Below are 27,488 nucleotides of genomic sequence, written 5' to 3'. Positions count from 1 at the left end.
ACATGAGTGGCGTAATCATTACACAACCTGTCCCATGTAACCTTATCTATGTAGGGATGACCAGAAGAAAATTGTGCAGACTTGTGAGGGAACAAGATCTTGGTGTTGAGGCCTCCCAGGATCAAAAAGATCCTTAAACATTTGAAACTATTTCACAAGTCACACAGCTGCCTCTTGAAGGTGAAGGGGCATCGATTCTGGTAAATGCCAGGGGGGATAATTTGTGGAGAATATTAGCCCACCGTGAAGTGAACTGGACTGTCACTCTGGACAGTGTCACCTCCAAAAGATTGAATGCCTGGGCTCCTCTAACTTTTATAGGCTAGCAGTCGGTTTCCTAATATACATATTAATACATTGAACATTGATCCCTTCATTTTTAATCACGTGTTATAGATATGGTTAACAGTCTTTTTTGTTCATTCTATTAGGTTTATGTCTAGAGGGAAGAAATGAAAGCCATCGAAGTTCAGGTGCCACCTATCCAATACGAGACGTAAAAGGGTTCTCTGACAAGAATACATTTTTTCCAAAAAGTACTATTAATTCTGCATATTGCACAAATATGTCCAAATTTTTTTTTATTTTTTTTTAAATACCATTTGTAGTCCCCTTATTCAAGTGTTAAAAGTTGTGAGCAGCCATCCCCTTGTGTCTGTGTCTCTGATTTTGCACCCTTCTCTCAGAATTTCTTCCCCCCTGCACTCAGTACTACCCGTTCTGCTGTCCAGTGTGGCAGTGAGATCTCAGCCATCCCCTTGTGTCTGTATCCTGGATTTTGCACCCTTCTCTCAGCATTTCTTCCCCCCTGCACTCAGTACTGCCCGGTCTCCTGTCCAGTGTGGCAGTGAGATCCCAGCCACCCCCTTGTGTCGGTGTCCCGGATTTTGCACCCTTCTCTCAGCATTTCTTCCCCCCTGCACTCAGTACTGCCCGGTCTCCTGTCCAGTGTGGCAGTGAGATCCCAGCCACCCCCTTGTGTCGGTGTCCCGGATTTTGCACCCTTCTCTCAGCATTTCTTCCCCCCTGCACTCAGTACTACCCGTTCTGCTGTCCAGTGTGGCAGTGAGATCCCAGCCTTCCCCTTGTGTCTGTGTCTCGGATTTTCCACCCTTCTCTCAGCATTTCTTCCCCCCTGCACTCAGTACTACCCGTTCTGCTGTCCAGTGTGGCAGTGAGATCCCAGCCATCCCGCTTCCCTTTTGTGTCACTCTCACTCCTGTCTCTGTTGCTCGGTGTGCAGAGATTTGACAGTCCTCTTCCTTCCTCCTGTGGCACACTGTGTGATTTTGCATCCTTCTGCCATCATACAGCTTCTTCTCCTTGTACTTTATCAGGTTCATTCCTATGTGCAGTGCGCTCCCAGTCCTTCCCATCCCTCCTGTATCTGATGTCACATAAAAAGCTCCCATGGTCAGGTTAAAAATTTTTTAAAGAAGGTAGCCATATCTAGAGAAGGATGAGGCATTTTTAAAGGGAACCTGTCGTGAGAACTGCATGCCTCAAACTAATGACCTGTTTGTACAAGTGCTTTCTGCTGATTAAATCCATATCTAGATAGTAGAAATCAGTTTTGACATTTTTTAACAATCCAGCGCTGAAATCTAATGCACTGAGCAGCAAGTGCTTGGGGTGGTACATTGCACTTGCAGCTCTCCTGCCCTTCCTCACTACTACACTACAAATTAAGTTGAATTAACACCTTCTCTACATTAGTTTTCATTTTTTCCTCACCCTCTCAAAGTCATATTCTTTTAAACTTTTTCCATCAAAAAAGCCATATGAGGCTTGTTTTTTGCAGGACAATTTGTAGTTTGGAAATGTGCTGGAAAACAAAAAAAATCCCAAGTCCGGTGAAATGATGGAGGAAAAAAAAAACAAAAAAAAAAAACAAACATGATTCTGGCAGTTTTTGAGGATTATTTCTACAAAGAGTACTGAGTTGTAAAAATTAACTAGCAACAAGATTTTCCAGATCAGTAGGACTATGGCGTTATTTAACTTTTTTTTTTCAAATGTGGTAAAATAAATTAGGAAATATTTTCCCCCTCCACCTCCACCATGGCAACTTATGAATCATAGCAAAACACTTTATTAGGCAGAGAAAGGGTCAGCTTCTAGATCTCACTAAATCTGGGGTAAGCCAGATGGAGGAGCTTGTTCTGATGAGCACAAGACTCAGAAGAGGCCGATGCCGACCCTTTCACTGCCATCATCTGTACTCCAAATGTGTACGTTCTGCTGTCAATGCAGCTGAAGGTCGGAAAATACTGTGAAAAACAGGTGTTTGGAAATCACATGCACGTATTTTTTACTTTTTTTTTTTCAATAATGAAGGTAAATCCACAAAAAGTGATTTACAAAGTTGCATGAACATCCATGCCGGACCTAATTATTTAAAAAAAAGTAAACTCTAACCTGTTTACAACATCGAGATTTTCCGTTATTTTTTTTTATTTATTTATTTTTTTAAGTTCTCTCTCCCCTTCTTCTAACAGCCATAACTTTATTATTTTTCCATCAATATAGCCCTATGATGGCTTGTTTTTAGCTGGACAAGTTGTCGTTTTGAAAGACACCATTCATTCCACCAAATAATGTACTGGAAAATGGGAAAAAATTACAAGGGTAGTGTGACAATTGGTAAATAAAAAAAAAACATGTTCACTATATGGTAAAACTAACCTGGACAAATGGTTCTCCAGGTCAGTACGATTACACAGATACCAATCGTATAGAGGTTTTTTTGTTGTTGTTGTTTTAAGTGGTGAAAAAAATTCGGAAATTTGCAACAAACAATAATTTTGCTTGTGTCACCATTTTCCAAGACCGGTTACGTTTTCAATTTTCGAGATATGGAGCTTTGTGAGGGCTTATTATCTGTGCCCTTAGCTGACGTTTTTGGGTAGATACAATGTTTTGATTAGCTCATGTTGCATTTTATTGCAATGTTGCTGCAGCAAAAAACCCTCAAAACATAATTCTGGTGTTTTGATATTTTTTTTTCGTTACGCCGTTTATTTATGGGATTAACTTCTTCGATTTTGATAGATTGAACTTTTACAAACTCCGCAATACCAAATATATGTATTTTCTTGATAATTTTTAATGGTGCAAAAGGGAGTTGATTTGAAGGGGTTTTTATTTTTTTCATATTAAATTTTTTTATTTTTTTTTTTTACTATATTTAATAGTCACCTTAAGGGACTTGAAGCTGTGATCGCATGATCGCTTGTACTATACATTGCAGTGCATCAGCATTGCTATGTACAGAGAAAATTACAATCTTCTATGACGGGCAGCCACAGGCAAGGGGTGTTCAGGAGACCCCCAGCTGTCATGACAACCCTTCGGTGCCCCAAGAGCACACCACAGTCGTGCCGATGGGAGCATGGAACACCACCCCCCCTGCCGGTGCGTGTTAAATGCCACTGTCAGAGATAGAAAGTGGGATTTAATAGGTTAACAGCCACGGCGGAGCTCCGCTACACTCCACCCACAGCTGTTAAAGGCACATGATGGCTAATTAAATCAGCCATCATGTACGGGGAAAGGTGGGGGCTCGGTGTGAGCTCACATCAAATGCAGGGACACGACATATGACATAAGTTTATGTCATATGTTGTGGAGGGGTTACAGTATTGCTTTGAATGTAGAGAATGGGATGCAAAGACAAAATGTTTAAAAGATATATACTCATGGAAACTAGCTAGAGCATACTACATGTACTGACAAAAGTTATCTTGATAGCTGTAAATCCCAGTAAATAAAAAAATGTGCACAAGTTTCCACAGATAATTCTTCGAATAATGAGCAATTAGCCAATTCTGCTTGGCTGATATAGCCCTGATCAGGAGGAAAAAAATTAAATAAAACAAGACATGTTGATTAAAGCAACAAACCTTTTTTACTGCCTGAGGTTTTCAGAGCATCAATAACTTCAGAAGCCCAGTTATCATAGGATTCTGCACGAAATTTCACAGCATTCATCATGGGATACAAATCATCCAAGGTGTAACGATATCTGTTACAGAAACAAGAACTAGGCTATAAAGTCATAGCACTACAATACTATAGCGATTTACTGTAAAAACATAGGACTTGTATATCATTTAATTACTTTGTCTCAATCATGGAATAAAACTAGCTAACCTAATCGATATAACCAAAAGCTATGCATGAGTTAACAAGCAGTACCGTGCAAAACGTGACAGTCCACAGCCATGCCCAGGTTGTAATAAATATGTAGATCAGGAGGTCGGTATACGGGCCTTACCCCAGCTTATACTTGTAGGTTGGACACGAGCACAGAGCATCAACATGGTGCAGACAGACAAGAACTCCAGGGCTGCAGGGGCAGTATACTGCAGATGTGAAGCAGGTCGTTTTACACTTCACACATTGACGTTCATCGTCAGCTACTATTTCAAGATTGATCTTTTCAGATTCCACAACCCCCTAGAAAAAGGAAATTTAGGATGGTCATTATTAACTTTTGTTACTATGTAATCAAATGTGTGAGTCTATGTAAAAGCATGTATTCGTAATGCAAGGTAGCTAACTGCATGACAAGTTACTAGGAGTTTTGCATGACAGCCAAAGAAAAGGTCAGCCATACACATGGGCATATGCCTATGCCAGCAAACTTGTATTGCAGACAGGAAAGGAAACTAAAGGATTCACTCTTAAAATGCAGCCAAATCTAAGCTTCCCTCACAAGAGAGGTGGGGACTGTTAGACTGTGTGATACAGCGTTTTCAAAGGATCTGCTGAGAAGTCTAACGTGTATGGCCAGCTCAGATCCAAGGAGCAATAGGTATCTTGAAGGGGCATTTCCAAACCAGACATATAAAAGGTATCCCATGGATATGTCTGAACCTAAGAAAACCCCACTTACGTTTTTGCTTAATTTCAAAGGCCCATGATCTATAATGAAGGGAACCGGAGTCAGAGTCAGATGATAGAGCGAGACAACAAAAGGATTCTACCTATGACTACAGGTTGGTCTCACAGTTGGGACCTCCCACGATTACTACAATGGTAGTTCTGAGTTTCCTATTCCTCTTTACTGCACAATTACAGCGAGGTGTCTGAACAGAGAGCCGGTGGAGCATGTCAAGTGGCTGTGCGATGCCATATTCAGAAGTCCCACAGGCTTTGAATGGAGGGGCAGCACACATACTTGGCAGTCGACATAGTCAAATAAATCCTCAACATGACTGTCCAATGAAGGGAGACAGACTACATGGGACCTCCTGTTCTAGTTATCAATGGGGGTGCAGCAATAATCACACATTTATCATCTTTCCTATGGTGTATAATAACAGAATACAAAAACTGTGTGTAATTAATTACCAAGGTAACACGAACTCTTACCAATTTTCGGACAGTCTCTCTAAGAGATTTCTCCTCATCAATCATAATAGCTAGATCTTTCTGTACAGAGGATGCCAAAACAATATCCAGTTCTTCTGCTTTACAGGCCATCTTGCAGATCATCTCATCATGAGAGAACACACAGTACCGGTTCAGGGCTCGATAATGTTCCACACACTGGCGCCCAAGAGGCAGCTGGAAGGAAAGGACACAAGCTTTTAACAATTTTGGATTGGAAATCTAGAAACCATTACACAATCCTACTAGCTGCTACTCAAAGCAGTCATCAAGCCAATCAATACTCACACTAACAGCTACTCTAAGGCTATGTTCACACACAAAACAGATCCCACCAGGATTTAGGTGAAGATTGTTAGGATTTAGGTGCACAATCTCTTACTCTCTTGCCCTAAAATAATGTAAACAGGGCATTTAATTCCTATGGAATAATAAACGCACTGTGAACTTTAAAATCCATAGTATGTCTATTATGCAGACTGCATGCTTAAAAACAGGTTTTTCCTAGTTCAGACAGTGAAAGGTGGATTGCTGGCACCTTCCTGAATGCAAATTCCCAGATAAACTATGTAGCCACAGAGTCAGCTAAGAACACATGGAAATGTCAGCTCTGAAGACGGTGAATGCTGCTGAGAAGTGTGATAAGTGCCGTAAAGTAGGATCAGAATAAGGAACTAGTTATGCAACATATCTTCACACACATCAATATTATATATCAATGGAAAGATTTTTGTACTGAGACATTTGCCCATACCCAGTCCACTGTGCAAAAATTGACAGCTTCTGCAAAGTTGAAGCCCTGATTAAATCCACTGTGATATGCCCGAGGAAAAGTGATTACAAATTCACCAGCACACTGATTAGTTCGATATATCTGCAAGAAAAAAAAAGTAATAAGAAAAACCCAAAGAGAAACCTAGCCAAACAAATCCAACCAGAACTATTATACCATAAGATAGGTAAAGTGAGAGGACAATGACAAAGGCAACCCCCTAGAGTGCTGCGCAGCACAATTTTACCAGAGTCACAACACAGAATAGTCACATTAATAAAAGTAAAACAAATAAAATGGTGTCTGCTACGGTTCAGCTTTTTCGTTCATTCAGAATCCAATTGCAAATGTAGTGACAATAAATGCAACCAAGGTTAGGAGACATACCGGCACACCATGTGACATCAACGTGTTTGGATTCATGATGGTGACCAACTGATGGAGGAGATCGGGTTGAGAAATAAATAACTCTGGAGCCAGTTTCTTCATCACCTCCTCTAGCTGTTCTGCAGCATAGCCAGGAGCACCATACCAAGTCTTAGGCTCACCCCTATCAAAACAGCAATGGAAAACTAAGCCAATGGTAATTAGGTGCTATATTACTTGGATGATTACAGGTGACGCCCTACCAGTGTAAGTAATTAATAGAATAGCTCCAATGATCTTCAATATGCCAACAAAAAGAAGAGAAGCACATCCCCACATAAAGCCAGGGCAACTTCATCCCACAGATATCAGCAGTTATATGGGCCAAGACAGACGCATCCATCACAGGCATATTATTCAAATTCCATCCACAGTCCAGGTATTCCTACGAAGAATAAGAAAAATTAGCGCTATAGAATTGATATTGTCACAGTTCAAGGTTATTTCCAAAAAGATATTTACCTCATCTTCTTGTTTTACACGAAATCTTCCATCTCGCACAGGAAATCCACTTCCAAATTCTTTTGAAGCAATATCTGCTCCATACTCAACCGTCACATCTTCCTCTATTGTGCTTACTAGACGCCAAAACTCTTTCTCCACCAGCTCTGTCGGCACCATCTGGTAGATGAAAGGGAAGAACTATATTCTGCTCTTAAAAACAAGAAGATGCCACGATATATACACAAAATATACTTACGTGCACAGGCATATTAAAGTAGTCGGACTTGAAATTGTCGGCCATTTCTCCAAACATACGTAGAGTATAATCTCTAGCTGCTTGCTCAAAACCAAAAGCTTCCTGTGGCTTACTGCACTCCTAAAGGGAAGAAGAAAAAAATCTAAGAAAAACAACTGGAAAACTGAGAATTCATTTACTCTATTATGCTATTCGAATAAAAAGCACAAACATTGTTGGATAGTAATGTAGCACTATGGTGCAAACTTATTACTCTGCAGGAACTAGAAAAAGACAAAAACAGAAGACTGGATGACTTATGGCTCATTCAGAAATACGATTTTTGCGCACGATAGGATAGTCTATGGAACTGTTCACATGTCTGATTTGTTTTGCGGACTGAGTGGTCTGCGCAAAAATCAGAGAGACATGTCCAGTATTGACCCAAATGTCTGATCATAATTGGTGATGCAAGTTTAGGGGTCCATGAAGAAAAAACAAATACGACAGCACTCGAATGCTAGATAGGAAAAGGTATAAAACTTTTCATTTTTTTTTTGTTTCTTATCCAAGAAAAACGTATGAAGCTCAGATGAAACCAGGACTGTTTTTCTCATCTGCGGAAGAAAAACGACCGTCTGATTTAGTTTGAAAGAGCAAGAGTAAATGTGTTTATATATGCATGCTGATGGTGGTAAAACTTTAGGCTTTCAGTCAACTTCCAGCATCTCCAGATACAATAGCACATCCAGCCATCGGCAGTGTACGTTATAGGTCTTTCGTTAGAGAGATCTCCAAACAGAAGCCTGCAATGCAGAATTCAATTGCAAGAAAAAAGGAAGAAAAAAAAAAAAAGTCTTGAGAAAGAGGGACTTGACACATGCGAAAAGTACACTTGGCCGATGCAGTATAAGACCCTTAAAGCTAGTAAGTGGTTCTTCACATTCTGATTCTAGGCGACGTCCTTGTTTGTTTATGCACTATTCAGGTCATAAGATTTACAGCTCATATCTTATACACAACTAACATTTACGCAGGGATGTGAAACTCAAATACACAGGGGGCCAAAATTAAAAACTTGGGACAAATTTGCGGGCCAACCTTGATATTTATTAATAAAATGTCTACAATTGAAGACGTTTTTCCAGATCATAAAATATAATGATGAAACTTTTCATATGGAAACAAACTTAGAAGGCTTGTCCTACGAACAAAGTACATTTTAATTAATAGATAGTGGAATAAAATAAGCACATAATCACAAATGGGGCATACTGGAATAATATAATATGTTATGTAAGAGCAGTAAAACGCATATGGTCCAATGGCCTAATTTAAATATGCAATAACAAAAGATAAAAAACCTTGAATTAATAAATACAGATAAAGTATGATGCCTACTAAAGTGCCCGCCAAGCACAGTATGATTACCCCCACAGTACCCTCCACATACACGGTATGATGTCCCTACTGTACCCACCCAGCAAAGTATGGTAACCCATCACAGCATAATGCCCCAACTGTGATCCCCACAGTATTAAGGGCCCCCCCGCATAGTCCTCCATACAGTATTAAGGGCCCCCCCCGCATAGTCCTCCATACAGTATTAAGGGCCCCCCCGCATAGTCCCCGACACAGTATTAAGGGCCCCCCCGCATAGTCCCCGACACAGTATTAAGGGCCCCCCCGCATAGTCCCCGACACAGTATTAAGGGCCCCCCCGCATAGTCCCCGACACAGTATTAAGGGCCCCCCCGCATAGTCCCCGACACAGTATTAAGGGCCCCCCCGCATAGTCCTCCATACAGTATTAAGGGCCCCCCCGCATAGTCCTCCATACAGTATTAAGGGCCCCCCCGCATAGTCCTCCATACAGTATTAAGGGCCCCCCCGCATAGTCCTCCATACAGTATTAAGGGCCCCCCCGCATAGTCCTCCATACAGTATTAAGGGCCCCCCCGCATAGTCCTCCATACAGTATTAAGGGCCCCCCCGCATAGTCCTCCATACAGTATTAAGGGCCCCCCCGCATAGTCCTCCATACAGTATTAAGGGCCCGCCCGCATAGTCCTCCATACAGTATTAAGGGCCCCCCCCGCATAGTCCTCCATACAGTATTAAGGGCCCCCCCGCATAGTCCTCCATACAGTATTAAGGGCCCCCCGCATAGTCCTCCATACAGTATTAAGGGCCCCCCGCATAGTCCCCCATACAGTATTAAGGGCCCCCCCGCATAGTCCTCCATACAGTATTAAGGGCCCCCCCGCATAGTCCTCCATACAGTATTAAGGGCCCCCCGCATAGTCCTCCATACAGTATTAAGGGCCCCCCCGCATAGTCCCCGACATGGCAGGACAAATATAATCACCCTGAGGGCCAGATATTGCCCATGGGCTAGAGTCTGACATGTGTGACTTATGCCATATCCTTGTGACACAAAACTACATTCTGTAAATTAAGGGTACGGTGTGCATATAAATATTTGATCACTGTATACATATTTGGAATCTGGCTTTTTATCAGTGTTAAAAGGTGTTAACATTTGATATTTGGTCTGTGATCACATTGACCAAAACAGACTATGGGAGCTGTGTTGGAAAGAACTAAAAGGACCAGAACTCTACAACAGCAGCACCAACACCACTAAGGCAGATACTATGGATGTAGTCTTCACAATCGGCTCGCATGGACGAATTTTAACTTTAGTCTTGTCATTATGTTTTGACCCCTTGGGTGTGCATTTGTCTTAATTGCCAAAAGTAAAAAAAAAAAATAATAATAATCTGATCATAAAATTGAAGCTTTAGTCACCACTAGGTGAATAATATTCCCTTATTGCACTGTCATTCACAGTTCTATGCAGTAACCTTCTAAATAATAATTCAGATAATTTATATATATTAAAAAAATGGTATCACTGAAAACGTCAACTTGTTCCACAGAAAGTGCGTCCCCATACAGCTATGACAGGGGGTGGGGTTTGAGGATTTATCGCTATCAGAATATGGTAAAAATAAGATTTTACTGTGCAAAATAGCAAAACAAAGAAATCTATATACATCACGGTAATCATACTACCCCAAAGGATAAAATGGTCTTATCACTTTTACCACATGGAGAAGAGTATAAAAAAAAAAAAAAAATTATGTAGTACTGTTTTATGTTCCCTCTGCAACCCAAAAATCAAAAAAAAAAAAATAACATAGTATGTTCTTGGAAAAAATGAAAATCAGTGGAGGCTGTGGCAGTACCTGCGCCAGACATTTTGGGCATCTCCAATCTCCTTTGGGCACATCATGCAGTGGTGGAATAAGACAGAAAGTATGGTAACTGTCATCACAACCATCACACAGAAGGAGGCGGTCTTCATCACTTCCACTCCCACACAGAAAGCAAACATATAAATCCACCTTAAAAAAAGATAAAACACAGCTTAGATTTAGTGAATTCATAACTTGACTACGGACAATAACATGCAATCTGATAGGACATCGTGCACCTCGGTGAAACCATTTTACATTTCCACCATGCTCTGTAAGCAAATAAACGAGAGGTGCATAAAACAATTTATCTCCTACTTACTGGACTTCGGCTTTTCTTCGATTTCGATCTTGGCTTCTCTATAACAGATTCTACTGGCTCTCGTTTGACTGTTATTTGACTTTCTTCTATAGGAAATAAACACAAGACTTAGTTCTGAAACACAATCAAGACAGTACATCTCACTAAGCGAGACGTATGCTTTAAAACTGGAGTATAACAAAAAGAAAAAAGAAGGGGGGGAGCAGATGGCCGTAGATCTATAGACCCGCACCCAATTCATGTATTCCGTATTGGCGTCTCTGCTGCTAAAGATGGATTATGACTGACAATAAGCAGCAGACATGATGGAAGAGACAGGAGACATCTAGGAGCCGGAACTTAAAGGGAACCCGTCAGGTCCCCCAGGCCCTCCAACCCAGCAGAATTCACAGATGTATCGCTAAATTCCCTGCCTAACTAGCCCTTTATAATGTTATTCAGTTAAAGCAATGTTTAAAAAAAACATTTATGAGGTCCGTTTTTCCTATGCTAATTAGGGCTTAGACTAGTCGGCCCTCTTTCCATGCTATCACACCCCTGTGGGCGTGATAACATAATTTGTAAGATCAGAAGTCCATACCAGCTCCCTACACATCTTACACATTTGCACGGCTCATTTCGTCAGCGTCACTGGGCCTCTGTAGCCAGGAGTACGCTTCCCGGCTGCAGAGGCGCACTATGCAACACCGAGAGCAGTCTTCTGAACTTCAGATCATGCGCAGTGCACCTCATAAGCGTCCACCCGGCTACAGAGACGCAGTGATGCTGGCGAAATGAGCCGATCATGCGCGAGATGTGCCGGAGCTCATGCAAATTATGTTATCACGCCCACAGTGGTGTTATAACCTGGAAAGAGGGCCAACTAGTCTGGGGCAACTAACACCCCATCAACTAGTCAAAGACATTATTAGCATAGGAAAAGCGGACCTCATAAATGCTTTTTTATAACACTTATTTAACTGAATAACAATATAAAAAGCTGGTTAAGGCCATGTGCCCACGATGGAGAAATGCTCCAGATTTTTTCCTGAGCGTTTCTGCATCTCCCTGGCAGAAAAAACGCATGCGGATTGTACATGCGGATTGTACATGCGGATTGTACATGCTTTTTCCTGCCAGGGACAAGCGGATGTGAAGCGTTCTTCACATGCATTTCCGCATGCGGATTGTACATGCGTTTTTACTGCCAGGGACAAACGGAAGTGAAGTGTTCTTCATATGCGTCTCCGCATGCGGGTTGTCAAGCGCTTTCCAAGCGATTTTAGCATCATTTGGAAAGTGCTTGACAACTAGGTCACACTATATAAATCCATGCAAACAGCATGGATTTATATAGTGTGACCCGAGAGAATGGTTAAAAATAAAAAATTAAAGCTATACTTACCTTCTGATGGCCCCTCGAGACTGCTGCGCTCCTGTGCTGGCTGCCAGCAGATCGCGGTGCTCAGTACTGAAGGACCAGCCGTCACATGACTGACGTCAGCGCAGGTCCTACAGATCAGCCCGCAAGCACAGAGAAGGAGTCCGGAGGCCGTCGGAAGGTGAATATAATCTTTATTTTTTTATTTTATTCTTTTAATGGTACCTGGGTGTGGAGGAGAGTCTCCTGTCCTCCACACCCGGGTACCATCCGCACATTAGAACGCGCCAATTACGCAAGTACAAATGCAGTCTTGTGGAATTGGCGCGTTCTAATGCAAGTCAATGGCGGCGAAAACGCAGCGCTGCCGCAAAATTAATGGACATGCTGCGGATTTTTGAGCGCAGCATAAACGCTGCGGAAAAATAAGCAGCATGGACATTGAAAGTGCGGAATTGCATTGGAGAACATGGGGGAAGGTTTACCAAGCGTTTCCCAAGCGCTTACGCTGCAGAAAGTCCGCAGCATAAACGCTTGAAAAACACATCGTGGGCACCCAGCCTAATAGTTCTGCCTACAGTGCTAATTTAAAGTTGCTTAAAGGGGTCCTCCGGGAAAAGAAAAAATAAAGAAAAGGTCACTTTTAAATAAATACCTCAATACATTTAATTATCAAATCCCAATCATTTTATCTAAGGAGGTAAATCACTATAGAATTAAAATGTCTGCCGTCCTGTTACACTGACAGAAATCTATCTAATGTTAGGACACATGCATGTGAGCATGTGCAGTAGATGGGTCCAGTGCAGTGACCTGGAGATACATATACCATGTACTATCAGACAAACAGGGTGGACAGCAGTGTGAGCGGTCTCTTCTTACCTCAACACCTTTGCAGTCTCCAGTATTAGATCAGATAGATAGGATAGACAGCAGTGTGAGCGGTCTCTTCTTACCTCAACACCTTTGCAGTCTCCAGTATTAGATCAGATAGATAGGATGGACAGCAGTGTGAGCGGTCTCTTCTTACCTCAACACCTTTGCAGTCTCCAGTATTAGATCAGATAGATAGGATGGACAGCAGTGTGAGCAGCCTCTTCTTACCTCAACACCTTTGCAGTCTCCAGTATTAGATCAGATAGATAGGATGGACAGCAGTGTGAGCGGTCTCTTCTTACCTCAACACCTTTGCAGTCTCCAGTATTAGATCAGATAGATAGGGTGGACAGCAGTTTGAGCAGCCTCTTCTTATCTCAACACCTTTGCAGTCTCCAGTATTAGATCAGATAGATAGGATGGACAGCAGTGTGAGCGGTCTCTTCTTACCTCAACACCTTTGCAGTCTCCAGTATTAGATCAGATAGATAGGATGGACAGCAGTGTGAGCGGTCTCTTCTTACCTCAACACCTTTGCAGTCTCCAGTATTAGATCAGATAGATAGGATGGACAGCAGTGTGAGCAGCCTCTTCTTACCTCAACACCTCTGCAGTCTCCAGTATTAGATCAGATAGATAGGATGGACAGCAGTGTGAGCGGTCTCTTCTTACCTCAACACCTCTGCAGTCTCCAGTATTAGATCAGATACACATGGTGGACAGCAGTGTTAGGGGCCTCTTACCTCTCACTTCAAGTATCCCCAGTAAAGACCATAATATCCACTGGAAGTGGGGAACTTCTATTGCATATGCTCAAAGACATCTGTCCAAACATTTTCGGACAGGTTTCTGGGAGTATAATAAGGTGGCAGACATTTTAATTCTATAGCGATCACCTCTTTCGACAAAACAACTGTGATTTGATAATTAAATGTATTTAGGAATTTATTGATAATATTTCCTTCAGTTATTTTGTTTCTATTCCTGGAAAACCCCTTAATTAGAACTTCATTAGTGTAAGAAACACATTACTCCCCCATATTACTAGCTGCACACTACTTCTCTGCATACAGCAAGCCGTGAAGCTCATATAGTCATTTGACAGCCGGAGGTCTGGAAACCAAGGCGTTACACACCAGGCGGCCGCACCTCGTTAAAGGCTGATGAACAATAATGGGAACAAAGTAATACCATAATACTGATAACAGATCACCCAATGGACAAGCGTTTTGCTCGTTCAGAGTGTGATCCATGGCATGTTTACAGTGGCAGATAATCAAGAATCTATGTTCGATGATTATCCAATAGCCTAAATGCATTATAAGTCTCTGTACCTACCATTTTCACACATGGAGGGTGTGGAGCCCATCCTTCGGCGTAAAGTACGAGGTCTAAATTCTTGCGCTTCGTCTGGTTCAACTTTAATCTTAACAGCCTGAATGGGAAGTAAATATGGTCTAGGTCTAAATAGAGTAATTATCTTAGAGGTTTACGTCAAGGAGAAGAAGAATGGCACCTACTTCTGCACGCATACGTTTAGCTCGTCGGGCACAGTTCTCTGAAGGTTGGACAGACTGCCTCTGTGGGATATCATGAGGTTTATACTCCTTATCTTTAACATCAGGAACAAACGTTGGTTTCTACAATTTACAATAAACACATATTGCTTTATTAAAGGATAAAGGTTACAAAACTAGACTAGGACGAGCCATCATGACTTCCATTTGCAACATTAATGTGGATGCAGTGGATAAAGAAGCTCCATCAGTGTTGGGTTCCCTTATATGCCGCTTAGCAGCCTGTACCCCAGGTCAGAAGAACTATTCATATAGTATGGATATATTAGACTATATTAGCCATGCTCCCTGACCTGTGACTTAGCAAGGGAGAAGGGAGGGGGAGCACTCAGGAGCAGCATCAGAGTCAGGCTAGGTTCAACGGCCATACGAAAACTTCAGTCACAGCTATTTGCTAGTCCGAATATCAGACAAATGTAGTAGCTGCCAGCCATTTACATGATCTATTCTAGTCCATTAATCGGACCAAAGTAGTGCATGCTTCAATTTTTTTCACTTAATAAAAAAAAATAAAAAATTAGTCATCTGACTTAAAAGGGTCAGGGTGCGGTCTGTGTGATCTCAGATTTAAAACTGGATAGCACAGATCAGATTTATATGCTCATCTGAGCGAACCTTCACAAAATAATTCTAAATAGCACATAAAGTTACAATTGAAAATAATAATATGGATCTGAGCCTATAAAGTCTATGTGAGCCCACGTTCACGTGTTCAGTATTTTACATCAGTATTTGTGTTTCAATCATTTTTATTGAATTTTTAACTATTTAGAAATATAGATAGAGGGGAGGAAAAGATAGTATGGAGAGAAAAAAAAATTGTTTATTTACATCAGTATTTGTAAGCCAAAACCAGGAGTGGGTGATAAATACAGAAGTGGTGATGTGTTTCTATATTATACTGATTGCTCCACTCCTGGTTTTGGCTTACAAATACTGATGTAAAATACTGACCAAATACTGAACGTGTGCACGTTGCCTTATGCTGATTATGGGTTTTAATAACCCAGGAGTACCCCTTTAAGCTTTTGAACAGATTTTTCAAGTTAGCTCTCTTTAAGAGGACTTAAAAGCAATACTTGAAACAAGTCCACACATTCCATACCTTATCAAAATTAACATGGTCATTAAATCCAAGCAGCTTAGTGCACGACTCTGAAGTCTGAAGAGTAAAAAATAGAAAATTATTTCAACATTTTAAAATGGAAATAAAACTAAAGATGGATAGTAAAAGAGTAAAAGATTAGAAATAGCAGTTGATTTATATTATTACATCATTTGAGACAGCATTGTGAAAGAAAGTTATAAAGGAAAAAAAACGTTAAAAAAAATTACAAAAAAAAAAAAGACTACCGTAAGACGCACTTTTTTTCCCCGAAATTTGGGAGGAAATGGGGGGGTGCGTCTTATGGTCCTAAAGTAACTTATCAGTGGTGGTGGAGCGGGATCAGCGGCGGCAGAAGAGGTGTCTGCCTGGGAGCCGGGGCCTTGCCCGGTACCGGACCCGGTTTCTTGATGTGAGCTGCTTTCGGTGAACGCGGCCATCTTTCTGAAGCTGATCTACAGGAAAATGGCCACCGGAGCAGAGACATGCGCTTTGCTACACTGGCGACCATTTTCCTGTAGATCTCAGCTTCAGAAAGATGGGCGCGAGCATAAGAAGCCGCTCTGCCACGCTACTCACAGCAAGACACCGGCCCCGGTACCATGCCCCAGGGCCCCAGCCACCACTCACCCAGGCCCCAAACCCCAGGAATTTTTTTTTCCTATTTTCCACCCCAAAATTTGGGGTGCGTCTTATGGTCCGGTGCATCTTATATAGTCTGAAAAATACGGTATATATATTTTTTTTTAAAGGGGAACCTGTCAAAAATAACAGCATCACCCTTGCAATCCTTTAATGGGGTTACCCGGGACTATTTTACTTTTTTCTTATGGGGCAAAGAACTTACATGTAGGAAGTAGCCATCTACCTACCTCTTGTGCCCGGCATCGATCCCTGCCAGCTCCAATTGGTGACATCACGTCGACAGAGAAACTGCTTCTCTTCCGGTCTACTCTGTTGATGGGGTGTGACTACTGATGTGATGTTGATCAACAGCCGACTCCCGGCTGCATAACTGCAGGGAGACAGCCATCAAATCAACATGACGTCAGCAGTCACATCCCTTTAACAGAACAGCTCTGAAGAGGAACAGCTACTCTGTTTACGTGAACCACCAAAATCGCCAGCTAATATTATTCTTACACCTACTACATAATGGGATGGAATCTTGGGAGATGGGAATACCCCTTTAACGGATGTTTAAAATTATATAGGTAGTGAGATTTTGATGATTTTTACAACATAAAAGTATACATAAAAGTTGATGCTTACCAGTGAACTAGTTCCAGACTGGAACAAGTTGTAGGGGTAGAGTATACGTTCATAATGGCCCCGGATATGAGAGCCAATGGCTTTTCCTGTTGAAAAGCCCATATTTACAGCAATCTTAGTCCATTTTCTCTCTCTGCAGACCAAATCAAATCCACCTTCGTCAGCTACCAACTGTAGTGAAGAGAAAATGTAGTCAACCATGGTGCTTTTACTGTATCTCAGACACCTACTTACTATTCCAAGCTATTCTTATTCTCACCTTGTTTAGCTGAAATAAATCCAGTATTTTCCGTTCAACATGAGGTATTTTCAGAGTACATCCCTGCAGTTCCCAGAACTTGGCAATCTGATCTAAGAAATTCAACTTCACCCTGGTTTGAGCCTGAAGAAACCCCAAATTAATCATGTTACTTATCTAAGGCTAACAAGTTTGGAAGGAAAAAATACATGTACATCATCATCTACATCATCATCATGGGAAAAGTACACAAACATGTAAAAATCCAGGTCACCGGCAGGTTGTGTCCCTGTGGGATAGTAGCATATGTTCAGCCACACCTTCATACAACGCTTCCCTACTTCTGAGGTGCTGGTGGGGTCGTATAGGGATTAAATGTTAATCACCAGAATACATTTTCCAAAACTAAAACTGGAGAAGGGACAGATCTGGTGTCAATCTGCTCTCATCTAAAGGTGCATTTACTCTGTGCCGGGCATGTTGCTGTTTGTTAATGGCCCGTTTGTGCAGGCCATCCCTGCTGCAGATGCACACTGAACCATCAGTATTACAATTCTCAGTGCATTAAGGCTGCCATTCTTCTCGGCAGCACAGGTGCTATTTACACAGGACGATGCGCTACTGAGAACGATCATTTGTTCTGTGTAAACAAAAAAAATAATTTCACCCAACGAACAAAAGCTTTGCTCATTGGTCAGATGATCAGCAGTCTGTTTAGACTGCACAATTATTATGAATCAAGCCTTCTTAGGAAGTTGACAGCAATTTCTCATGAGTGAAGCCTTAGACTAGAGCTCCATGACATTCTATTACCAGTGACTTATTGCACTGCGATCCATTTCAAGACTTGAATGTAACATTAGCGGAGATTAGCACTCATTAGGAACCTGTAATAAGTATAAGGCTTATTCACATGTCAGTATTTCATTAGTATTTATAAAAAAAAAACAACTAGTCCAACGGGAGAAAACAGGAGTGAATCTTTCAATTATAGCTTTTCTCTCTGCAGCGTCCACTGCTTACTTTGGCTTACATACTGACATGGAAATAATGCCTACGGCAGGTTTCAGACATCTGTGCATCACCATCTGAGTATGGATCGTGATATAAGGACCTGCCGTGTGTCTCCTGACAGGCCTATGAGGCTGTAGACTTATGGCCACTAAGAGCATTACGGTCTGCACTTGGCCTGTCAACCACTGAGGCACGTATATTTGCCATATAATGTGTTCTTGCTAGTTTTAAGGGGCCCTGATGCTATTTTTTCCAGCTAAGTGGGAGTTAGACACTGTGCATGGATTGCAATTTACATGTAGGGCAACGAGAATCGGTTCTTTGGCTAGGAGCTACTAAAAAGACATGCCTTGTCATCTCACCAATAAGCAGTGAGGACTTGTGCTAGTGATATGCCATGACTTCATACAGACTATGCCTTTGATAGAGCAGATAATAAGGGAGTGGAGCGATTACACCAGCGCAGGATTAGAAGACTGAAAGAAACTGGTACAAACAACAAAGCACATTACCTCAAGTTCATTAAGTCTTTGGATACGTGGGGTGAAGTGAAGTTTATCAACATCACAAGCAAATGGAGGTTGCCAGTCCTGCAGAGAACAATTGAAAGAGGTTATTAAATCTAGAAAATGAGAAGAAACCCATTCCCTGCATCTGTACATAAAGCAATACTTCTATACTCAAACACCAGCCACCGTTTCCCCAAGAATTGCAATCTTTTTGCTATATACATGGCAACAGAGTTCCTTTGTTATTGCTCTGCTTTTTCCGTTCCTAACATATGCATTATATAAAGGATTCTTAGATGTATCTACAATAATAGATCTCCCAAATGTGGTCTTAGTTACACAGTACGCTAAAAGTGGCCCCTCCAAGCACTGCACGTGCTCAGACGCTCCTGCAGAACTCCAGAGGTGTCAGTCATCAGAGGGCAGAAGAGCTGGTGCCACACACAGGCCGTAGCATTGCACAGGGAGACAATGACCTACAGCCTAGATTATGTGCAATGCATCAGCACACCTGACATTACCTGGCCACTCATTACTTTTCCATGCTGTGCTACCATTCGCTCATGCACTCTTTGGTAGCAGCAGATGGGCGTCACCGACAGCAGAACACGCCAGGCACACCATGAGATTGCAGCCTATTAAGCCTTGTGTCTGTGTCCAGGACAAGGTTTTGATCTGGTCAAAAGGCAGGCAGCGGACCATGCACATTATTGAACAAACACGCTCCCATGTGCACACGACAGATATTTCCTCTAGAGGATTCCAACGTATACTTGCAAAGAAATCCATGCCAGGACTGCAGTTTGAACGGTCACAGGTTTGCACATAGATCAGCAATACAATCAGGCTAAAGTATATGTGGATAAGTAACAGGTCACCCATTTTTACCCGAGAAGTGGTTTCCAAATCCGGGGTGGAAAATGCTACTGCCATATTACTGGTTATGTGACTTTCCAATTGAAAACCACGGGAGACAGTTTGTGGGCAGAACTGATGCAGATTTCCACTTGGAAATCGAGTCAAATCCCTTTAAAACGCCATGTTCACAAGCTGCGTCACTGCATCATCTGATGGCTTATCCACACACACAAAAAATAAAATCACAGCAGCCAGATGTAACATTTCAGTCAATGAAACATTATAAAAACTCATTCACACATTACAATTGAAGCTTAGCTATTTTTGTCCCCTTCATTCAATGGGAATAATGTTACTGAAAAATGACTGGTTTTAGGCCTCATTTACACGTGTTTTGGATGTATGCGTTGTATTCGTTTTATTTCATGGACATAACATGTTCCCAATTTAATCTATGTTGCTGTTCACATGTCCGTGTTTTTTCATGGACCTTGTGAACGTGCAAAACACTCGGAGATATGTCCATTTTTTCCAGCAGTATGGATGACAAGAGTCAATACAAGTCTTAGAGTCCGTGAAAAGCACGTACAGCACACGGGTGGCTTCAGGGTAATATCCATGTGCTGCCTGTGCGCTGCAAAGGATAGGGGAAGCTGTCATTTATTTCTTCATCCACCCATGAAAAATACTGGATGATAAAAACAGACACACACTGATCCAAAACACTGATGACACTAGTAACATTTTTTCACGTATATGTTTAAAAAAGGACTTGGGAATGAGTGAGGTCTTAGGTTTAGTAAAGGGACTCGCCTGTAAGGCTGGTTTCACACACTGTTGGTTTATGGTCCGTGCACAGACTGTAAAGTACAGACCTAAACTCAGACTCATAAGATCAGGAAACATGCGCCATTCTCTACTTGGACCATGTGTGAAACCAGCCTTAGCCTGAATGAGTACGTAGCAGTTGTGCACTAATCAAATAACTGCATTTTTCTCATGTACAAGTTCCATGGCCAAAACTTTATAGGAATATGGTATGTATAGTAGTCACCTGATAATCAGCTTTCCTGGTGGTTTACTAGTATGCATTTTAGCATACTCCCCCTATAATAAAATAAGAATCGTCTGTGATTGGCTGTGGTGTGTTTGTAGAGGGAAGAACGGCACTCCTAATAGGATCCCAATCCATCTAATATAGCAATTCAATAGAATCCGACACTCATTTGAAGGTATTTATTATTTGCATTTACACTACAGTGTATATACAAATCGCCGTTTCAGTCTCTATGACCTTCTTCAGTTTATACGCTAAAGATTATTTCAAGCATGCACAAATGAAAAATATATATGGATTAAGGCTCAACAGAACTCAAGCAACAGCCCCTATACGATCCCAGGTTCCAGGGTATTAAATGTAAGGTGCACTGGCGACATGTGTTGTGGAGTGTGCGGAAAACAGTCTAAGGTTCCCCCATGGACCTGGATCAGGGTTCGGAGAGTACAGAAGAAATGCCTAGAGTATATCTCTATCTTTAGTGCATTGTCAAAGTATTTGGCCCCCTTGAATTTTTCTACCTTTTGCCACATTTTTGGCTTCAAACATAAAGATATAAAATTCTAATTTTTTGGGAAGAATCAACAACAAGTGGGACACAATTGTGAAGTGGAACGAAATTTATTGGATATTTTAAACTTTAACAAATTAAAAACTGAAAAGTGGGGCGTGCAATATTATTCGACCCCTTTACTTTTAGTGCAGAAGATCAGTGAGGATCTCTGAATGATCCAATGTTGTCCTAAATGACTGGTAATAAGTAGAATCCACCTGTGTGTAATAAAGTCTCCGTATAAATGCACCGGCTCTGTGATAGTCTCAGGGTTCTGTTTCAAGTGCAGAGAGCATCATGGAGACCAAGGAACACACCAGGCAGGTCCGAGATACTGTTGTGGCGAAGTTTAAAGCTGGACTTGGATACAAAAGGATTTCCCAAGTTTTAAACATCTCAAGTAGCACTGTGCAAGCGATCATATTGAAATGGAAGGAGTATCAGACCACTGCAAATCTACCAAGACCCGGCCGTCCCTCTAAACTTTCATCTCGAACAAGGAGAAGACTGATCAGAGATGCAGCCAAAAGGCCCATGATCACTCTGGATGAACAGCAGAGATCTACAGCTGAGGTGGGAGAGTCTGTCCATAGGACAACAATCAGTCGTACACTGCACAAATCTGGCCTTTATGGAAGAGTGGCAAGAAGAAAGCCATTTCTCAAAGATATCCATAAAAAAGGCTTGTTTGAAGTTTGCCACAAGCCACCTGGGAGACACACCAAACATGTGGAATAAGGTGCTCTGGTCAGATGAAACCAAAATCTAACTTTTTGGCCACAATGCAAAATGATATGTTTGGAGTAAAAGCAACACAGCTTATCACCCTCAAAACACCATCCCCACTGTCAAACATGGTGGTGGCAGCATCATGGTTTTGGCCTGCTTTTCTTCAGCAGGGACAGGGAAGATGGTTAAAATTGATGGGAAGATGGACGGAGCCAAATACAGGACCATTCTGGAAGAAAACCTGTTGGAGTCTGCAAAAGACCTGAGACTGGGATGGAGATTTATCTTCCAACAAGACAATGATAGCAAACATAAAGCAAAATCTACAATGGAATGGTTCAAAAATAAACGTATCCAGGTTTTAGAATGGCCAAGTCAAAGTCCAGACCTGAATCCAATCGAGAATCTGTGGAAAGAGCTGAAAACTGCTGTTCACAAACGCCCTCCATCCAACCTCAATGAGCTAGAGCTGTTTTGCAAGGAAGAATGGGCAAGAATTTCAGCCTCTCGATGTGCAAAACTGATAGAGACATACCCCAAGCGACTTGCAGCGGTAATCGCAGCAAAAGGTGGCGCTACAAAGTATTAACTCAAGGGGGCCTAATAATATCGCACGCCCCACTTTTCAGCTTTTAATTTGTTAAAAACGTTTAAAATATCCAATAAATTTCGTTCCACTTCACGATTGTGTCCCACTTGTTGATTCTTCCCCCAAAAATTAGAATTTTATATCTTTATGTTTGAAGCCAGAAATGTGGCAAAAGGTAGAAAAGTTCAAGGCGGCCAAGTACTTTCACAATGTACTGTATATATATGCAGCGCAAACTGACCTGCGGTGCATGTTTGACATCCACAACGCTCAGATTTCAAATTCCAGGAAATATCAAAAACAAAGCAGCATCAATTAAAACATGTCATACCAAAAAAAAACTGCAGCGTCACAAAAGTGCCTGAAAAAAAAGCAAGTAACCTCGTTTAGCTAATAGGTGGAGAAAATCTGCAACATCAAAAACTCACTAAATACTCTGTGTGAACTTAGCCTAAAAAAAGACAATATTCATGGACTCTACCGAAATGGTATTTAGGAGTTTAGTATTGAGAGTTCAAGGTGCCAAAACAACAGCCATGCACTGTTGTAAAATTGTCATAAAAAAATAAACCCATACTATTTACAGGGTTATACAATTAATAAAAATTGAACCACCATCTATTGTGCTCAGTATCAGTGCACACACAAAGTAGCTCAGTCCTGTCATCTGGATCCCCTTGTACACTATTGTGTAACTAATCAGATGGCGAGAGGGGGCTTATTTCTGCAGTGGTACTGAACACATCAGGCATCATTTATCAGAGCTGTCTAATAAAACCGGTTCTGGTAAAATGAAGACATCTCCCATCTTTACGGACTCCGGCCAGTGTCGTACGTGTAATATAGGTAAACGTCAGCGTCCATATTCTGGGCATAAGTCACTCCCAGAACTAATAGAATTATTGGGGTCTACATTAGTGTCGGTTTGGGTCATATCCCCAGCTGTTGGGCTGGGACAAATGGCAAACTTGAGGGAACACATCGCAATGCTATCCACTGGATTATTGGAAAAAATCCTGCTTAGGAAGAATAAGTACCATGTAACACCTCATTTCTGGCAACTCCAGGAGAAATATGAGGTCCATCTTTGCCAGAAGAAAAGCAATTGTCACCATGTTACAACGATCCCTTCCATTAAAATATATAAAACACTATAAGGTATAAAAGCTATACTGGTGGGGGTGCCAACCAAGTGGACCCCCAAAAGGACGGCTCCCTTGTGTGACACCTCTTATGGACGGGCGTGGTGGGGAGGGGTTGCACAGAGCACGTACTTCTTCTATACTAGTCTACAGGAGAACCAGCAGGTGGACACTGTGCTATATATGGGCAGAAAATTTAATGCACACCTTTAATTAAATGGCTATAGAACATTAGATGGAAGGCTTACAGATCAATAAGCCAACATTAACAGGTCAGATTGTGTAGTGCTGATGCCCAATACTGAGATATTAACACCTTCTAGTCTAGCATCCTTATATGCTTCTCTTACAATATGGAAGTTTCTTGTACAATCTCTACATTGCACCAAAAGATCAGGTAAAAGAAATGAAGGTGGTGGTGTCAGAGAATATATGGTAGTTCCCAGGCAGCATCCCTGCTGCTTCCAGCTCATGTGTGACTGTGTGTAAAATGGTGGACGGGGCTGAAGGAGAAAGATGGAGGAAAGTCAGCCAATAACATGGATGGCCTACAAGTACAAACTAGTCTGTAAAGCAAGCCAGGGTCTGACCACATCCTGCACTCCACTAATAAAAGACGACAATGACAATATGGCTCTGCTGTAATCCTGTGCTGAGGGTGCACTTCTAGCTCTGCCTGACACACAAAAGCCCCTGAACTGAAATCCTGCCCCATAGGATCCACTCAAGAATTCTCCAAATAGCAGACAGCAGCTCACACCGATGGAAAAGCAGAACACAGAGAAACCTGAGAAGAGCCTGCTGTGCTCATAGTGACATTACTACAGGGACAGATTACCAAGGAAAGCAATGGATGGGAACAAAAACATTGCAGGAGCAACTAGGAAAGCAATAGATGGGTACAAAACCCTATAAAAGATGAGCAAAAACATTGCAGGAGCAACTAGGAAAGCAATAGATGGGAACAAAACCCTATAAAAGAGGGGCATAAACATATTACAGGAGCAGATTACTAAGGAAGTGATAGATGCGTACATAACCCTATAAAAGAGAAGCAATAACATTGCAGGAGCAACTAGGAAAGCAATGGATGGGTACAAAATCCTATAAAAGAGGGGCAAAAATAAAAGGACTGTTTCCAAATCAGCCTCACTATGAAACTCATGAAAGCACAAGGAGCATGTACATAAAGCCACACAAGATGGAGCGCTCTCTAGGATACCAGGATGAGTAAGGTGAGATTTTATAGTCACCGAGCTGGTTACTGGCCTCCTAGAAGTTGTAAAGATGGCTAACCAGCAGGGTGTGATCTTCATCTATCCTTGTGTAATGGGATTACCAAAGCACAGCAAGAACAAAACAGAGCACAGTGATCAGGGCACAGAAAATGTGAGGAAAAAGCAGCAGAAAGGAGAATCAGAAGTAGCCAGAGGCACAATAGAGGAGGGCAGGGCTGCCCTGGGGCCTCTGGCCAGGCAACACAGGTTTTGTCCTTGACATGAGCCCCTGTACTGTCTGAGGCTCAGGGGGGCTTCCATGTCAGCCATCAGCCCTATAGGTCTCCATGAAGATGGCCACTGCATTGTCCCAGCCACCATGATGGCCACACACTGTCTCCAGGAGGACGGGGTCTCCAGAACTTTCTGCACTCCTGGGGTCATGGCAGCTGCTGTGTCACCCACTGTTATGCTCTAGTACGCCCCCCCTCAGCACACAAAGGATTGGGGGCTCGGGCGCCATATTGAATACTTCCTGGAGGCCCCCCAAGAACACAACTACTGAGGGGGCACATAAAAGAGAGCTGACTTCCGGGAGCTCACACTAAGGGGACGCCGGCCCCCGGCTGCAGGGGCTCCCCGAGACCCCGCAGGTAATGGGGGCAGCTCCTCGTGTTTACACCGTGACGGCTCTTAAATGGGGGGCATGTGATTGCGGCCAGTGAGCCGAGCTCCCCCGATACTCACCGGCGGCGGCCGGACCTTACAGATGCCCGTGCGCTCTGCTATCGGCCGGATCTTATTGATGTAGGCATAGGGGTCCGCGAACTCCTCTCTGCTGGGCTCGAACACCGGACACTCCGGAGGCGGCACGAACTCCATGACGCCGCTCCCACAGTGTACACACAGAAGCAGAGCCCCCGGTAACAGCGGCTGAACAGTCCACGAGGGAGGCGGAGCGACACGTACCAACCGACAGAACGAGAGAGCGAGGCCGCGGGGCGCACGGAGGGGAGGTGTGCGTCCGCGGAGTAGGGGTGGCAGAAGACAAGTAGTCCCGTGCGCTGGCTCCGGAGCACTGCTGGGGCCCCGCCAGGCTCAGCGGCTCAACCACAAGGCGCACGGCTTATCGTGTGTTGGGGTGACATACACGGCGTCTCTATGTGAGGAGACCCAAGGTTTATTCATCAGCTTGACGTGACCGGGCAGATAATTGTGTAGTGGTGAGGGCTTAGCCCTCCTCCCAGCAGCGATTGGCGCTGCCCCTCACAAGTGACAGATCTCATCCCACCTCGACCAACTGGTTTCCAACCGTGGGATCCACTCCTTATGTTTACATGGGCGGATGGATTTGTATACAGCTGACTGCCACACCATCGCCGGGACTTCTTTTTTTAAAGAGCCTCATTCCGGCCGTGGATTGGTGAGAGGCGCTGGAGACGTCAGGGCTGGAGGGCGGCGCTGCCGAGCTCTATCTGGGAGTTCATTGTCCACAGTGTACACTCCACACCGTGTACTCCACAGTCAGCTTGTCAGCGGTCACGTGTGCCGGGGGCGTGGCCGAGGGCTGGGACTGGGCGTGCGCGATGGCACCCAGCGGCCGCCTTCTATTATGTGCAGGTCGGGAGAGCAGCAATGGCTGAGGAGAGGAGCAGAGGGCAGTGCTGAGCTGCCGCGGTGCAGCCTGGGAATGTGGCCCGGGTGTGTAGAGACAGGAGCACAGAGCAGACGCCAGCTCCATCACACGGGATGGCTTGTCATCTGCTGTTAAGGCCAGCAGTGATGCTTCCATGTTGGCAGAGCTCTGGCTCCTCGCTTCACTACTGGCTAAATCTGCAGCAGAATCCGCATCAAACGCACATTTCATTGCAGATTCTGCACATGCAACCTGCTGCATCCCCTGAACACTACAGGTTTTTATTCCGGTACATGTGGATGAGATTTTAACCCAATAACTCTGGAACGCTTGAACAGATACCCCTGATTCTGAGATTGTTTTCATGACATATTGTACTTCATGATAGTGGTAAAATTTATTTGATATGACTTACACTTATTTGTGAAAAAATCGGAAATTTGGCGAAAATTTCACAATTTTTAAACTGAATTTTCATGTCCTTAAATCAGAGAGATATTTCACACAAAAGAGTTAATAAATAACATTTCCCACATGTCTACTTTACATCAGCAAAATTTTGGAACCAAATTTTTTTTTGTTAGGGAGCTATAAGGGTTAAAAGTTGACCAGCGATTTCTCATTTTTACAGCAAAATTTACAAAACCTTTTTTTTAGGGACCACATCACATTTGACGTGACTTTGAGGGGCCTTTGACAGAAAATACTACAAAAATGACACCATTCTAAAAACTATACCCTCAAAACCACATTCAAGAAGTTTATTAACCCTTCAGGTGCTTCACAGAAGTTTTTGAAATGTGGAAGAAAACAATCAACATTTAACTTTTATTCACAAAAATGTTACTTTAAACCCGATTTTTTTATTATTATTATTATTATTATTTTCGCAAGGGTAACAGG

The 27,488-nt window shown here is 42.6% G+C and overlaps 1 protein-coding gene across 1 annotated transcript in view; it reads right to left on the bottom strand.

The window, feature by feature from the left end:
* KDM5B (lysine demethylase 5B) overlaps window positions 1-26,235 on the bottom strand; it is a 41,389-nt gene extending 15,154 nt beyond the window's left edge. The window contains exons 1-17 of the mRNA XM_073666697.1: window positions 25,697-26,235; window positions 18,808-18,885; window positions 17,303-17,425; window positions 17,044-17,214; window positions 15,772-15,828; window positions 14,610-14,729; window positions 14,428-14,524; window positions 10,854-10,939; window positions 10,523-10,681; window positions 7,293-7,412; window positions 7,055-7,213; window positions 6,796-6,977; window positions 6,554-6,716; window positions 6,149-6,268; window positions 5,377-5,571; window positions 4,277-4,458; window positions 3,903-4,024 (exon numbers count right to left, since the gene is read on the bottom strand). Of these exons, the coding sequence (XP_073522798.1) occupies window positions 3,903-4,024; window positions 4,277-4,458; window positions 5,377-5,571; window positions 6,149-6,268; window positions 6,554-6,716; window positions 6,796-6,977; window positions 7,055-7,213; window positions 7,293-7,412; window positions 10,523-10,681; window positions 10,854-10,939; window positions 14,428-14,524; window positions 14,610-14,729; window positions 15,772-15,828; window positions 17,044-17,214; window positions 17,303-17,425; window positions 18,808-18,885; window positions 25,697-25,831 (2,269 nt within the window). The 5' untranslated portion in view covers window positions 25,832-26,235. The remainder of the gene's footprint in view (window positions 1-3,902; window positions 4,025-4,276; window positions 4,459-5,376; window positions 5,572-6,148; window positions 6,269-6,553; window positions 6,717-6,795; window positions 6,978-7,054; window positions 7,214-7,292; window positions 7,413-10,522; window positions 10,682-10,853; window positions 10,940-14,427; window positions 14,525-14,609; window positions 14,730-15,771; window positions 15,829-17,043; window positions 17,215-17,302; window positions 17,426-18,807; window positions 18,886-25,696) is intronic.
* Window positions 26,236-27,488: the final 1,253 nt, after the last annotated feature.

Source organism: Phyllobates terribilis, unplaced genomic scaffold, assembly GCF_046119375.1.
Source record: "Phyllobates terribilis strain yellow unplaced genomic scaffold, ASM4611937v1 Scaffold_2__4_contigs__length_985480577, whole genome shotgun sequence".
In the NCBI taxonomy this organism is placed as follows: domain Eukaryota; kingdom Metazoa; phylum Chordata; class Amphibia; order Anura; family Dendrobatidae; genus Phyllobates; species Phyllobates terribilis.
The sequence above is the reverse complement of the archived record's forward strand: the minus strand, read 5'-3'. Positions and strand labels throughout refer to the sequence as shown.